The sequence below is a fragment of the Lolium rigidum genome, chromosome 2 (genome assembly GCF_022539505.1).
Source record: "Lolium rigidum isolate FL_2022 chromosome 2, APGP_CSIRO_Lrig_0.1, whole genome shotgun sequence".
In the NCBI taxonomy this organism is placed as follows: Eukaryota; Viridiplantae; Streptophyta; class Magnoliopsida; order Poales; family Poaceae; genus Lolium; species Lolium rigidum.
In genome coordinates, this window is record NC_061509.1 from 50685412 (window position 1) to 50701811 (window position 16400).

Sequence of the window (16400 nt, forward strand, 5' to 3'; positions counted from 1 at the left end):
AAGTTTTACCCAACCAGCAGGAGGTTTTACCCATGGTTTATCAGGAGGTTTCTTCTTCTTCTTTAGCACACTAGTTGAAGTTTTAGCCTGAACAAGCGGTTGCTTACCTTTTATAATCCGTTCCATGGGCATGTCTTGGATATCACACAACAACCTTGAGTAGATGACGAGGAAACGTTTAGACCCTTTCACCGAAGGAAGAAGTTTATCACGAGTAATTCCCTTCCTCGCATACCATGCTCTCCATGCCACGAGTAACATATTGTTCCTTTCCTGATCAATGATAATGCTACATTATTGATCGTAGCACACATTTCGTTTCTTGCATGCCATGCTCTCCATGCCACAAATAACATATTGTCCCTCACCTTATCCAGGTTTGACACATCACGATGACTTCTGTCTCTACATATATCTTACTTCTCACTTCTCAGCATTTTGTGTGAAAAATACTCAAAAACGACATTTATGTGAAATGTTGCACTCAAAACTATGTCATGAAAAATACACTTTGTCTTTCCCTAAGAAAAATAAGCATTATTTAAATCAATGTCGAAACAAATTGAAAAGACAGACTGCTTGCTTGGTAAGCCCTTTAGCTATGGCTCCGTCACTGAGCCAGCCCGAGGTGATAGAAGCTATGAATCACTTGTTCCACAAATTGCCTTTTGTTTGCACTTGCCGATCGAGACCACATTACAAATTTACAAATTCGGTGCAAATGAAGACGATAAGCTGGCCCATCCGAATATCTGATCGAAGAACGATTTTCGAAACCTCGAACCGATTTCCCGGCTAGTTCGCCTTCTTGGTGGCAGGCGCCGAGCAGAAGTCCTCCCGGCCGGCGGCGGCGCCACCGCGCACGACGTAGTGACCGAGCGACGGCGTGCTGGTCCCCTCCATCCGATTCTGCTCGCAGAGGAACTCCTTGGCGCACACGCTCTCCACCTCCCTCTGGAAGTCGTGCACCAGCACGTCCGTCTCCGTCCCCCTCGTCCGCGCCATCACCGCCGCCGAGTAGATCGCCGCCATCCTCCCCGGCGACCCCTCGGCATACCCGTGGGGCCCGTCGACGAGGACGACGTCCCACGCCACATCGTACAGCGCGTTGGGCAGGTCGGTGATGGCGAGGCGGCACTCGGAGTAGAGCAGGTTCTGCACGGGCCGGCACTCGGCGCGCCTGGACGCGCGCGCGGCGTCCAGGAGGTCCGGGAGCTCGCGCACGGCGGTGGCGTAGGCCACGTCGTAGGCCTCCAGCCCGGGCCCGTGCGCGCCCTCCATGTGCGCCACGTAGAACGGGTTCTCGTCCAGGAACACGGTGCGCCCGCCGTGGTTCAGCGCGCGCCACAGCGGCGTCTCCGCGCCCAGGCCGAACACCAGGAGGTTGCACGGCGCGCGGCGGCGCAGCACCGACGCGATCGCGCGCACGTCCTCCTCCGGCATGCTCGCCGTCGAGTTCGCCCCCGCCGCCGCCGCGTACCGCACCAGCGCGTCGAACACGTGCGCCGGCAGCCGTCCTCCGCTCGCCCCCGCCGAGGCGGCGTCAGCGGCGACCGCGAACGTGACCCGCGGTGGCGCCGCGCCGGACGCAGCGCGCGCCGTGGAGAAGACGGTGAGCAGGGACACGCTGCCGAACACCGCGAGAAGCACGACGAGCCAGAAGGAGCGACCGGACATGGACGCCGCCCCTTTCCCGAACTTGTTCGACGACGGGTGGACGATCAGTATCTTCGGCCCGGACATTGCCTTCATCATCTCCTCCTTCCTGGCGTGACAAGTCAATCAACGGAGGCAAGCAACTGGAGTGGATGGTGCTTGAGTTCTTGCTTTTCTCAGCTTCTTGCTATTTATGTTTGCGTTCTTGTGCTCCAAGGGAAGGGCAGCAATGGCGTCAGTACTCAGTACTCCCCAGGGGTGGTGTGGATGGAGAGAATGGCTCACCGGACCAGAATGACATCTCAGCCTTGAGATGTGATGGCAGCTGGGGCAGGCAAACGAGTCAAGCTAAACTTATTAAGCAGTTTTTCTATATCTTTTTTTGTGTGAATAAAAGGCAAATGTTGGATTAGTAGGTGGCATGTTTGGCAAGAAAGCAACGTAGGTGAAAATTCACCTCTCCGCAGATTTTGCTTCAGAGTGGCTCAAATTCTGGTAGGTTTGGATGGCACTCCTTTGATTTGGACACTCGAACTCTCCCATCAGAAGATGAACATTTTATACTCCATACAACACAAGATTCTCGCTCTTAACTTTCCCAATTCTCAGTGGTGTGCGCAGATTCAGCTGGAATGAACTATGTTCTGGCCAAGATACATTCAGCTGGAATGAACTATGGTCTGACCAAGATACACGACTCCATTACCTAATAGGTATATGAGTAGCTAGAGAAGCGATAGAAGATGGCTCCAGATTTCAGAAAACAGGCAGGCAATCACCACCCAGACATCAAACAAGAGTTGCAGATATAAGCAACTTTTTTAAAAAAAAATAACAGCAGAAGAGCTGCTGTTTTCATTGCAATAGTGGATATAACGATCATATATGGTGAGAAAATTGTTGAATACAAAAGACCGGACCTGCTTTGACAGGGGCAACAAAAAAGAAGACTGGCCATCGGCTGACACTTGGGATTCAAGTGACTGGCAGATGTGGCAAGCTGGAGCTTAAGTTTGCAGATGAGAGGTGGCTTGCCGGTCTATTCCTCCATTGCCTTCAAGTGAAGCCTCGGCAACAACAGTGGCATGAAACATACACTGACATGTAGAAGTCCTAGACGGCTAGACTATTTCATGCTCACCTGAGCATAGAGATCCTTCAACAAAGATACACTGACATGTAAAAGTCCTAGACTATTTCATGCTCACCTGAGCTGAAAGATCCTTCCAACAAAGAACTAGCTGATTTTTACTGTTAGCAACAATCTCACAGAAGCATTGACTGATCAAACACCAACCCAGTTTTTTGCATAAAGAAATTGAAACATAAAGTGAAACCATACATAGAAGTACGGTAGCAGGTACTGACAACAGAGTTCTACCTTCTTATAAATCTGCTCTGAATACCACCTCCTTGTGTTTGAATCAGCAAATTCATAACTAAAACAGACATACCATCAGTTAGCTATCTTCCAATAGAGTTTGCCGCCTTTTAATGACAAGCAGAAAATTTTCATTACAAGGAAACCAACTATAAGGACTTGACGACCTCAAGACAATAACAAAGGACAATGCCCATCATATCAGGATTTACCACCAGCAAAATGGCGTCATAAGAACACAGTACGACAGAAGGAAGCTTCAAGCTTAGTTCATAATGCTCTACGCAGGCTATGTATTTTGTTCGGTGAACAGAAGATGTATCTCTTGCATCCCTGTAGCAAAGAAACGGTAACCAGAAAAGAGAGCAGGTTTTACATGCAAAATATCCTGCACATCATGATCAACGTCTGGGGCGACCACCGATATACAGCAGTAGAGTTATCACCAGGATCATGCAGCCCCACACCAGTAAGCCAGATGCTCATCTTTGCGTGATGTGCTAAAGAGCCCACCACATTTTAAGCAAATGAAGCTGCTTCCATCGCTGAAGGCATCCAAGATAATCTGCTTTCTTCCACATTCAGCAAGTATGCAGGCCTCGTCAGAGTCCAACATCGTGACAGGGTCAGAACCAGGTGCTTGCGGCTTCACGTTAGTGTTTGGTGACTGAGCCTCTGCTATTGCACAGCGTGCGAGGAAAGAAGCGAGCTCGTCAACATTTGGGGTTGGGTGAGACCTCTGCCTGTAGAGTTCACGTGCACGGTTCAACGTTTGCATCAGAGCCTGATCACCACCTTTAGATCTTATGGCCATGAGTATCTGCATAACGTTTTGCATCAATAATGGAAATGAGTTTAGTTCCTTAGAAGAACTAGGAAAAATGAAACTTTCTGTTTCGTAATCAGCAAAAGACTCATCAGAATAATCCCAACTAAGCAACAGTACCAATTTGGAATTTTTCTGTATTATTTATCTCGCTCAGAACATTATTTTCATCAAAGTACAGAAGTTAAAAGACCCGATCGCAAGCCTCATCAATATTAACTTACTGGTGCTGCACCTTAGTTTAAGTGAAAATATGACATACCACTAAGTGAATCACCCTTTCCCCAAATACCACTCAGGCCTCGTTTGGAAGCGGTTGATTTCTGTCTCTGGTAGAGTATTAATCAACGTGTTTTAGGTGGATACCCGATATCCGTCGCCAATCAGTAAAACGCGAGTGTATAAAACGCGATGGCCACGTCGTGTCTAGAAAACTGCTCAACCCAACGAGTTTCCACAGGTTTAATTGGGCTTACACTGCTAACACCGGCCTGCCAAATAGGAATAGTGTATTTTCGAGTAATTAACTGGGCTGGTGTAATACACGTGTATCTACTTAAAAACCGGGCTGCCAAACAAGGCCTCACTTGTTTGTCCTGGCCAAAATAACTCTCAGTTCATCCTTCGTTAGCACTTATGCAAGTATACTCGATGTCAGTCAACTTTGGACACCTACCCCTGCCAAAGCCTTCTTCCACATGTGCTCATTCCTCAGTTCTCAACCCTCTTCCCCGCCCTGCTCATTCCCTACTTTTTATCCCTTCTAATGTTTGTCACTCTTACCTTGCTTCATGGCTGCTTCTTCTCCTTCCCACCATTGCCACAATCCTATCTTGTTTGCACTAGGGAATGAGTCCGGACAGAAGAATGAAATAAATAACACAAAAGGAAAGCAGCCACTAGCGCAATTAATGTTGGGTTGTGCCCTCAGGATCGATCATACATGAAGATTGTGAACACACACACATGAAAAACTTGTAGGCTTGTAGCCAAGGGCATGTGTCACACGGTCACAGCCCTCGTTTTTCTTTATTTCTTCCAAGTCTTGCAGTTATAAAAGTGCATCCCTGCATATGTTTATATACACATCATGACATCAAGGCCTACAGACTCATGTCGATGCCTACCAGTACTAAATAGACCGATTTGAACTACTCCCTCTGTTCTAAAATACGTGACTTAGTTTTTTCTAGATATGTATGCATCTAGACACATTTTAGTTTTAAATACATCCATATCTAGAAAAAGTTGAGAGAGTAGAACTCAACTAACCTTACCAATTAGCTAGGTAGATAGTACTACTCTACATTGACATGGATTCACATCAAGTCCAGACGTACATGGCACCTAAACATAGATAGGATTCCAATAGATGCTAATACGAAACTGAAAACTAACACATTCAAGAGTATTCCGACAATTTGCACACATTGATTGGTGAGTATCAACAGGCAATTCTGCTTATGTATAAGAATATGCTAATGAGTATGCATATGCGAAGGTCTTTGTGTAGGATTCGCAGTATTATAGTCCTGACGAAGACTGCACATTGCTCATTTTATTAGTCTTATAAAAAAATCCATCCCACGCATCAGGTAGGAAATCATATATGTATGACCAAAAACATGCAATAAATATCCATATTCTATGCTGCATAGTAATCCATATATTAAGTAAGGTTCGGTTAGCACTATCCTGTCCTAAATTAGCAGCATTGAAACAACAATCAACTCGAGTGGTTTCACTCGCCAATGTAGCAAATCCTAACCTGTTAAGTTTCTTCTCATGTGTGTCTCTTGTATCCGTATCTTTTAGCTTCACTGCAAATGGTTTAAATGGTATTTCGTGCCTACCAAATGCAAAATGCATATATACGCCATGACAACCCCAAGACATCCTGCATATGGCTAAGATGAAGCTATTACATGTTAAGGCATTTCATTCTACCTTATCCAGTGTGGCCTCAAGAAAACACAATAGCTTGAACACCGCAGATACACAATTCACAAACTAATGACAACCCCAAGACATCCTGCATATGGCTAAGATGAAGCTATACATGTTAAGCCATTTCATTCTACCTTATTCAGTGTGGCCTCAAGAAAACACAATAGTTTGAACACCGCAAATACACAATTCACAAACTAACAAAGGCATGGCATGGGAGAAACAATTCCTGTTATGCCCAGTTGAAGTTGCACAGCCCGCTTTGGTTGGCGCGCTGGTGCTCATTCTAAGAAAATATGAATTTCTAGAGTCCTCCTTAAGAAACAATTGATTTATAAATACTAATCCCTCCGTCCCATAATATAAGATATTACTACAAGGTTGTAATAACATCTTATATTATGGGACGGAGGGAATAGATGCTAGGCTCTACAGAAATCCCCATTACCCAACTCAACTGAAGATGGAAAGCCTTTGAAGTTCCACATTAATACAAAATGAAATGAACGAAAAAGGTAAGAAACTCCCACACTGATTAAGGAGGACAAGGATAGCAAACTGCGCAGGCACAAAATGTAATAATTGGAAAGAAATCATCAGAAAATACACTGCGTAAAAATGGAACTAACTCCAGCAATTACTTACTAAGAAAACTTCGTAATCTAGGTGCACAGTTACACGGGAAACTCAAACTGTTACCATTTATCAAAAAAACTAGTGTAACTACATGGGTAACTCAAACAATTTATCAAAAACTAGTGCGGTCAAGCTCACAAAGACTGATAACATGCAAATCTACATTACAGCATGGCAATTACAACCGGATATGTGATCTTGTCAACGATTAACAAAACAGATTTGTAAGGCTACAAAACAGATTCGCTCTGCTTTCACACTTCGTGTGGTCAGTCCTCATGAGTTTGTCCACATCATCCGTAAAGCTTACTCATTATGCTAACAAAAATGCGTCAGTGAATAGCAAGTTGAAATACTAATAGGTGCAAGGTAAGTACAAGCCTGCAAGCAGTGGACATAGTTGAAGCATCTCCCAGTGTGTGCATCACTTCATGATCTTCCTCCCTTTAACTCCAACTAAAGGAGGGGAAACATGAGAACAATCAATCCTAGCTTAGGAAGAGGGGAATATAGCCGAAAAGGACAATTGCAAGGGTAGGGAGACACCGCCCAAGCGCCTAACATCCTTGTAGAACGAATCAAGCCTGACAACCCTAAGCCCTAGAACGAATCATCAGAAGATACACTGCGTGAAAATGAAACTAACTCCAGCAATTACTTACTAAGAAAAGTTTGTAATCTAGCTGCACAGCCGAACAGGAAACTCAAACCCTTACTATTTATCAAAAAAAACTAGTGTAAGTACATGGGTAAATGAACCAATTTATCAAAAACTAGTGTACTGCAGGGGCAAAAATCATGAGGACAGATAACATGCAAATCTACATTACAGCATGGCAATTACAACCGGATATGTGATCCTGACAAGGATTAACAAAGCAGATTTGTAAGGCTACAAAACAGATTCGCTCTACTTTCACACTTCGTTTGGTCAGTCCTCATGAGTTTGTCCACATCATCCGTAAAGCTTACTCAGTGTGCTAACCAAAATGCGTTAGTGAATAGCAAGTTGACATACTAATAGGTGCAAGGTGAGTACAAGCCTGCAAGCACTGGACATAGTTGAAGCATTTCCCAGTGTGTGCATATCACTTCATAATATTCCTCCCCTTAACTCTAACTAAAGGAGGGGAAACATGAGAACAATCGATCCTAGCCTAAGAAGAGGGGAATATGGCCGGGGAAGGACAGGTGCAAAGGTTGGGAGGCACCGCCCAAGCGCCTAACATCCTTCTAGAACGAATCAAGCCTGACAAATCCTAAGCCTCAAGGCCTAGCACCCTAAGCCCTAGAACGAATCGCCCCATCTGAACCCGATTTCCTCTCCGAGCGAAATCCCGAGGTGGATTACGCCATGAGAAGATGATCCAACGCGAAATTGAATCCGCGAAAGCCCGCCGCGTTCGTCCTAATTGGGTGATCGACCTCGGACGGGTAAGATACGTGTCGATGATTTCCCGGTCCGGCACGCACGGCGAGGGCCGAGACGCGGCGAAGCGCACGGAACGGAGGCGGAGCGCGAGAGGGGATGTGAGGGTAGGGGAGAGTGGGGGTAAGGGTTCTCACCGCCTGCAGCGCCTGGGATGGCTGGCCCTCCTCCAGCAGCCCGCGGGCGCGGGACAGCATGCTCCACCCGTCCCCGGCCGCCGCCGGCTGCGGCTGCTGCTGCTGCGGCGGAGGCTCCTGGGGCGGGTGCTCCGCGGGCTCCATCTCGACGTCGGACGGGTCCATCGGCGGCGCCTCCTCGATCTCGACTGGCCCCGCTCTCTCGTGTGTGGTCCGCCGCCGCGAGGTGCACGGCGGCGCGGGGTGGTGGCTGGAAACTGCGGGGCGACGGCTGCGGTGCCACGCCTCCAGAATCTAGATGCTTCCAGGTGTGTGTGCGTGACTCCTCGGGCAGTCGGGGGCTGCTCCCTACAAAAATAGGCGCACGCAGTGGAACAAACTTTGAAATTTTACGAGTTCGTCCATATTTCCCCTTCTATTTTTGCGGAACAAACTTTTTTTTCCTTTTTTTCTTCGGGAGGGACGTTGTGTTTTTTCTTACTTATGCAGATAAATAAATTTTAAAGACTTGTTATTGGATTCTTTTTGACATGTTAGTTTATGTCTATTTTCTTTTAGGTCTTCCACATTGTTGCAATTTATCGGTTTCCAAACCAGTTTTTGGGCATCGAAAGCCAGTTCCCTACACTGCTTAGGCGGTGCCTCAAATTGTTGTCATCGATATCCATGTACGGTCCTGGTTAGCCACTGCATTACGCTGACGTGACAATGAAACGGGCTCATGATGGCGCGACGGGTACCCCACCACTACAACTCGCCGGTGATTGCAGTCTTCGAAGTTGTCCAAGATGTCTACCCATGATCCTGAGTACAGTTGGCCACTATATTGCGCTGATAGGGTGACGATACGGGTCGGGATAATAAATTAATGATGCGTAATTAATGAACACAATCTGCATATAAATTTGTACATACCTAGTTAAACAAATAACAGTGTAAACCTAAAGTTTTATTCAGAGAATCTTGGCAACACTAAGAGCATCTCCAGTCGCGTCCCCCAAACCGTCCCCCAAAGGGATTTGGGGCGCGCCGGACAAAAAATCGTTCCCAGCCGCGCGCCCCAAAGGCCTTTTTTGTCCGGCGCGGCCCGATACGGTGTCCGGCGTCCCGAGCCCGTCCCCGTCCCATAGGGGACGCACCGGGCACGCCGGACACAACGAAATGAGAGGCGAGGAGGCGCGGGGCCGACCCGTCAGGGGCTCGGACGCTCAACCGTCACATACGTAGCGACGGTGCAGTTGACAGGAAGCGGAACCGTCGCATTGGCAACCGCGTCGACGACGCGCCAACCCCGCCGAAATGAAGCGCCGACTCCTCGGAAGAGCAACCGCTGCTCTCTTCGACTTCTGCGCCGCCGTTCATCCGCGCTCAATAAGACCCGTACGTACGCCGTCATTCATCCAAGCCTCCATCCGACACCTCCGGCCGACGATGAGCTACATCTCCCGGCTCCCGTCCGACACCTCCGGCGAGGGAAAGCCCGTTGGCCGGCGCCATTGGTGGGACAAAGACGGGACGCCGAGCAGCGGCGACGATTCCCCGCCGCCGGTTGACGGCGAGGACGAATGGGCTGGGCTGGGAGGAGGAGGAAGAAGAGAGCGAGGCCGCGGCGGCGGCGGTGGCCTGTGCGAAGGCGTAGGCGGCCAAGGCGAAGGCTGCCAAGGACAGGGCCGCCAAGGCCAAGGCCAAGGCCAAGGCCGCCAAGGCCAAGGCCAAGGCGCAGCCGACGAGCACCGGCGACGACGACGCGTCGAGCGCCGACACCGCCTCTTCGGAAGAGGTGACGAGCAGGAAGCGCCACCACGATGACGACGGCGAGGCGGGGCCATCAGCGAAGAAGAAGAAGTAGATAGTTTATATGTATTTAATTATATTTTTTCGAAGTTTTATATATAATTTGTTTATGTTCAACCGATTTGAATATTATTAAATAGTTTCTTTCTAGCCAAAAAAAATACTTTTAATGTTTGGGGGCGGCGTTTGGGGGACGCGGCTGGGGAGCGACGTCCCCCAAACGCGGCACGAACAAAACACGTCCCCCAAACGCGGCACGAACAAAACACGTCCCCCAAACGCTCAATCCGGCGCGGTTTGGGGGACGGTTTGGGGGACGCGACTGGAGATGCTCTAAGATTCAACAACATGAGATTACTTTATAATATTGTTTACTAAGCTTGCTTCACCTTGGCATTTGACATGAGGTCTTTCTTCCTTTCTCTATCTTTAACTTTAATTGGTCTCCTAATAAATGAAGAACTAGTCGTTAGCATATACATGTGTGTTAGTACTGTGATACTCGCTCACCTTTAGGCCTCGTTCGGTAAGTTAAAGGACGAATCACGTGATACAAACAGAACGACGACGATGTGGAGAGGCAGAGAGATTACCGGAGAGAATGTCACTCTAGAACCTGAGACTTTTTCTTAGACTAGTCACAATGCATAGTATCATATAGAAGTATCATACGTATGATACTACTACATGTTACTATCTCCACAATGCATGGTATCATATACTAGTATCATAGTCTTCATATATTAATTGTTTTGTAGAATCTCAATGCAAATATGTGTACAAGATTTACTTGACATTATTTTTTCTAGTAGTATGTGCTATGATACGGTATCTATCTATGATACTAGTACACTCTCTCTCATCCTTAATTGCACTGCCACATCAGCATTTTGCATGCATGGAATGCATGATACTACCTATGATACTCCCATTGTGGGTAGTCTTATGAATGTCAAGAATATCACTCTTCCCAGCCTCCTCAATAATCACCTACATTAAATATATTGTTTGAAGACTGGATGTCCAAACAAGTTACAATAAAATATGAATTATCATTCTATTATAAAAGTGCTAGTGACTTGCAATCAGTGGTCTCACACGGTAGCAAGTTAGCTAGCAAACATTTAAATTGAGCTTGTTAAATTGAGCTCTAAGATATTTAAAATAGTTAATTCAGTGTCGTACCTCAACTACTAATAAATTGTAGCACCTGTATTGTTTTACATGGAAATACTGGGCAGTAGCCATTTACATTTTACACATACAAACTTACAGGCTACCAATGAATTTATTCAAGCAGGTGAAGATAATGCTCAAAGGACCTCACTTCTTCCATGAGCATATATCCTTAGTTTACAGTATCTTTGACTTATTGAGCATGGCAGGAAACATAAGCAAGTATAGAACAGATAACATAAATTCAGGCATCGGAGTTCAGTTCTTACCTTTAGAAGTAAAATGCTTCTCTCTGATTCCCTAACAACTTTTTTTTTTGAGAAACTATTCCCTATCAACTTCAATACAATCAGGCTAACGAGATGGATAAGCTTCTATACTAGTAATTCCAGTTTGTTCATTAGCATGTCATAAACAAAAATTACATCAGCTTTTAGGAAAGTGCTATCAATGAATTGACTAGGCATACCTAACAAAAATTACAATAGAATGATGGGAAACATCATTGTTATAGCAACTGTTGAGTTTGTGTCAAATATTGTGCACGAGTTGGGTTACGTTTGAACTAATAGGTGTGGATAGGTTACGTGTAGTGTTCAAGTCAGACTCTAGTAGTCTGGGCCTCCCATATAATGTGAGAAGCACCACATATTGCAGACGCACAAGGGGAGCCGACGGCTTGTGCCGGTGGCCAAGGGGGCCGGTGCAGCGGTATCAATGGGGAGGAGCGTCTGTAGTCATGCCCCGCGGAGTAGGCATGTTGCCAAAATGCTTTAACAAATTTCGGTGTCGTCATCGTCATTGCTTGGCTCCTCGGTAGATCGACTATGTTAATAGCAATACTTGTTTAAAGATGGGAAACATTGTTGTAAGACCTAACATAAAATTCACAGTTATGCTCTCTATCTTCTAAGGTTGTTTGCAGTTTTCTCTCTCTATTGCTAACAAGTTGTGTGCCTGCTTTTCTGTGTTGGCCTAAATCATTTCCACACTTATTTTTGGTTCAGTTTAATGTTAGGAACTTGAATATATGCCAACTATAAGAACAGAAAATTGACAGCAAGTGCCCGAAATATTATTTGTTCATGCAAAGAGAAAATAGTGGATAGATGTGCTGCTAAACGAAACACGTGAGCAAGCTACTGGTTGCAGGCAATGCAAAACATACTTTGTTCATGCAAAGATAAAACAATGAACAAGCTAGTGTTTGCAGGCATTGCAAAACATACTAGTGATTATGCAAAGGTGATCATTTGGTACCCAATCTAGCAACTCTCCTGCCAACATGGCTGGAAAGCATACAAGGGTTCAATCATTCTACTAAGTGCCGACTACCAGATGTAATCTCGCAATCTTCTTCTTCATGACCGGCGCGGTCGGCGCCTTCCTCACACCGCGCCACGCCGTACAGCGTGTCGAAGCGCGAGGTGAAGGAGGAGCTCGAGTACGCGACGCCACCCGCGATTCGGAGGCGCGGCGGCGGCATCACCATCCGCGAACCAGCGCAGCAGCAGCAGAGGCGCACCGGCGGCGCCCTCCTTGTTCCGAAGGCGGAAGTGAAGGAGGAGCAGGACGACGAGGAGGCCGCGAAGGCTGCGAAGATGGCGGAGTACGAGCGGCGGCATCTCCTCATTGCCAGCAGAGACCCCGAGGATTGCCCAGGCCTGCACGTGACGTTCATAGCATCGTTGAACGACAAGGACGCTTGGAGGGGCGACATCGACGCGGCGATCGTCATGTCCATCCGCGACGCTGGCATGCCACTCATCGACCTCACCAACGACGACGAAGCTGGACCCAGTGGTGCGGTGAAGGATGGGCCCGCCGACGAGCCCGATGAGCACGGAAAGAAGGACGTCGTCGGCGAGCCATCGGCGACAGCTTGTACAACTTCCACCTGTACTACGATCCCTCTAGGCGCCGCAAGTACTACTAAATTAGTTTTAGGTTTAAATTTCATCAAATTTCATTCAAAATCATGTAATATATAGCAAGTTTGAATGAATTCAACTGTTTTCGATTAACTTTAAAAAATATAAATTCTTGTTTGGGGGACGCAATCGCGGGCAGCGACGCCTCTAAACGTGGCACGAAAAAGCAGTGTCCCCGAACGCTAAATCCAGCCCGCTTTGGAGGACGCTAGTGAGATGCTCTTAATCGGGGATGAGCGGGGAAATTTTGGCCCAAAACTCCTATACCAATTGGGCCTCTGGCGATGGGCGTGGATTGGGGAATGGGCCAGGCGCCCATGCCACCAAACGAGGCTTAGAGTGATGAAGTTTTCAAGTTCTTGCTCCGGCCGGCGGGGACCAACCCAAGCCGAGCACTCCGAGGTCAAAACGCGGCAGCCTGAGCACCATTGTATTAAGTCGAGAAAGAAAACTACTCCCTCCGTTCAGAAATATAAGACGTTCTAGCTTTGTTCCGACCAGGTGAAAAGTCTGTGAAAAGACATCGCTACCCCCCGCTAATTTTGGATCTCATCGTTCTGGATCCCAGCTTCGTCTTCCTCGATCCCGATCCCGATCCCCGCGGCGTCGTCCTCCGCCCGAGCCAGCACCTCCTCCCCCTGCAGGATCCATCCATGACCCAAATCCATCGACGCGCTCATCAATCCAATCCATCCATCCGCGCGCGCCGCCGAAATCCATCCGCATGCGTGGAAGAGCAGAATTCTCGGGCGTTGCTGGCAGCTGCACGTCGCCCGGCTGAACCTCCCGGAGGCCGGCCACGGGCCTCAAGCAGCAGCACCAGGCCGCCCCCCAGCCAGTCGGCGTCCACGCACGCCGAACACCCAGCCAGCAGAGCGCCATACCGCCGGCAACACCAAGCACCATAGCTAACACCTCCATGCTCGGGGCACCTCTAGCCTCCTCAGCAGCTGCTCTGGCGCAGCTCGCCGGCAGCATCATCTCATCTCCTTGGCAACGCCAGCGGCTCCCGCTTAGCTAGCTGGCAGCCCCATCCACTCTCAAGGTCGTCGAGGCGCCCGAACCCGTCATGCCTCAAGAACAATGGCACTTTCAGATTTTAAATTTAGTCCACCTGAAGAACAAGAAAAGGAAGTCAATAATCCACCTGCAACTCAAAACCTGCTTCCAGATCTTAATATTCCTTGTGCTTCCTAAGTTGTGATGGAGTATTGTTAAAAACAGTGTGACGAATATTTGCACAGTTCATATTTGTAAGTAAATTATGCACTGAATGTTGACAACAGTTCAAGAATAACAGGAGGAACAGGGTGTCATTTGTTCTGTGACATATTCCCATCAGTGGCAGTATTTCTGTGCAAGCAATACAAGTGCTGGAGTACTTTTGTGCAAATAATACAAATGCTGGAGAAATCAACAGATTAGTTGACATAAAAAAGCACAGTATCTACTCTAGAACACAAGCACAGTATCCACTCCCTACAGTACAAGCACAAAGCATGAAGAACTCAGTTGATCTCGCTGAAAAGGAAGCATGAGCAATACTCCAAAATCATAAACTCTCTTTCGTGTACAGAAAATGAGAGAAATTAAGAGATGTAAACAAGCACAAAACGTGGGTGGGGTTCAGTCTGTAGTGCTTGATAAAACCTACTGTTGCAAGTAAAAGAGCAGGTTAGCTGACTGCAAAATTCAGATTAGACTGCTACTGTCACAAGTTCAGTTAACTGCTACTGTTATGTGTTGATTAACTGCTACTGTCACAGGTTCAGTTAACTGCAGTGAGCACAAAAATTACTCCAGAAAACACATCATACTTACGCTATAAAATCTCGTAATGTCAAGGTATTTACAGAGCCAATATGGTATAGTGTGTGGGACGGTATAAATTAAAGAACCACCTGTAAGAAACTCTATCTGTTGTGTAACTAAAGGTGTCAACAATAGGAAACTGGAATTTTACATGTCTAAGAAAATTGACATGGAAAAAATGGAATCAGCGTGGTGACTGCATTTTGTATTCAGTGAGAAAATTCAGTATCCAATCACGATAAAAGGCGCAGTTAATGAGAGATTAAAATGACTCACATGATTGAAAGGTTCGAAGAGGCAGTGTGATCTGGAATTGGGCCAGTTGGCATATTCTCCTCAAGTCAACAACATCCTTCCTTCTCTTGTTCTTTTATTGCAAGATTCAGATGGCTCGACAGAACAGTTCCCACGGTGACACTTGTTTAGACTACACGGAGTACCTGTCAAAAGCAAACAAAGATCCTTTAAACACTACTGTTAGCTAGCTCAAAGAGAATATTGTTTCCCCGTTTAGCTAGCTCAAAGAGCAGGAAATATCAGCTGTTAGTCTGTCACTCTCACTGTGGAGAACACCTACTCATCCTCCCAGCTCTGCTCACATTACCCTGAGTACTAACTTTTCTCAATGTGCACCTAGCCGTAAGAGCATGCTCCAATGCACCACTGATCGCTTCCATACACTAACCGCAGAGTTCTTAACTTGTGAAATTACTAAGAAACTAACTAGGAACATCTCCCTTTGTTCTTGAGAAGGGATCATGTTAGAACAAGAATGTCCTAGAGTAGTTTGCATGATTTGGTGGTTGTTATGAGCAAGTAACTGTAGGTATGATGTGATGTCATCATTCTTCGGTCAAGAATTGCAGCCAAGTGTATAACAATATATAGTAGAGCAAGCCATGCTACAACATACCATATTGAGATGCAATCGTCGCAGTACCCACTCCTGTCGCAGCTGGTACACCAAACGGCATTGACTATCCTCCCATGCAGATCTCGCTGTTCCTCACCCTTGAGGCAGACCAGGGCCGGATGGAGTAGAGGGGCGAGCTCCATGACCTGCTGTACGGCTCCGGTGACCAGGTCTCGAAATAGAGGGGCGAGCTCGATGACCTGATGCACGGCTCAGTAACGAGGGGCCTGATGCCGTCGCCCGGGATGAGCGTGACGGGGCACGAGGTGCTATCTCCCAGGTGGGGCTCGCAGATCCAGCGCTGGCGCACGCCGATCCACCGCCTCCGTCGCCTAGAAGCTTGTCATCGGCGCAGAAATTTGCCGCCTTTGACCTCCATATTTCTAGCGCACTCGGGGGTGAGGGGATCGAGAGGAACTGGGTGGTGGAGAGAAAGGCTGCTGTGGGGAGCGGTGTGGAAGAAGCCGGCGATGGGGAGAGGTGAGGAAGAGGGCGGCGGCGGGATCCATATGGAGAGGGCGACGAGGAGGAGCCGAGGTAGTCGATGGAGTCGGAGACAGGGAGAGACCGAGAGGGAGCGGAGGGGAACGAGACATTGGCGATGTCTGCGGGAGCGAGCGTGCCTGTCGGCGAGGGGTACTTTCGGAAACCGGAAAAATATTATAACGTGCCGAAAGTTGTACTACAAAAGCAAAACGTCTTACATTTCTGAACGGAGGGAGTAGCCAGTAGCCACCACCAAGTAGCAAGCAATCCGGATCC

The 16400-nt window shown here is 47.4% G+C and overlaps 2 protein-coding genes across 2 annotated transcripts; both read right to left on the reverse strand.

Moving 5' to 3' along the window:
• Positions 1–795: 795 nt before the first annotated feature.
• LOC124686421 (protein IRX15-LIKE-like) lies at positions 796–1892 on the reverse strand. Its single transcript, XM_047220372.1, has one exon. The coding sequence runs from the start codon at positions 1753–1755 to the stop codon at positions 796–798; it is 960 nt and encodes a 319-aa protein (XP_047076328.1). The 5' UTR covers positions 1756–1892.
• Positions 1893–3112: 1220 nt separating this feature from the next.
• Positions 3113–8325, reverse strand: LOC124686422. Its single transcript, XM_047220373.1, has 2 exons — positions 8013–8325; positions 3113–3857 (listed from the first exon to the last, which is right to left on the reverse strand). Exons 1-2 carry the CDS (start codon positions 8175–8177, stop codon positions 3489–3491), a joined length of 534 nt encoding a protein of 177 aa, XP_047076329.1. The 5' UTR covers positions 8178–8325; the 3' UTR covers positions 3113–3488.
• Between the last annotated feature and the right edge of the window lie 8075 nt (positions 8326–16400).

Bases quoted from the DNA above. Each gene is read 5' to 3' on its own strand.
- LOC124686421 (XM_047220372.1), bottom strand. From the start codon at position 1,755: ATGATGAAGGCAATGTCCGGGCCGAAGATACTGATCGTCCACCCGTCG.
- LOC124686422 (XM_047220373.1), bottom strand. From the start codon at position 8,177: ATGGACCCGTCCGACGTCGAGATGGAGCCCGCGGAGCACCCGCCCCAG. The intron at 3,858-8,012 runs GTGAGAACCCTT...AACGTTATGCAG, and splicing joins CATCCCAGGCGCTGCAGGCG to ATACTCATGGCCATAAGATC.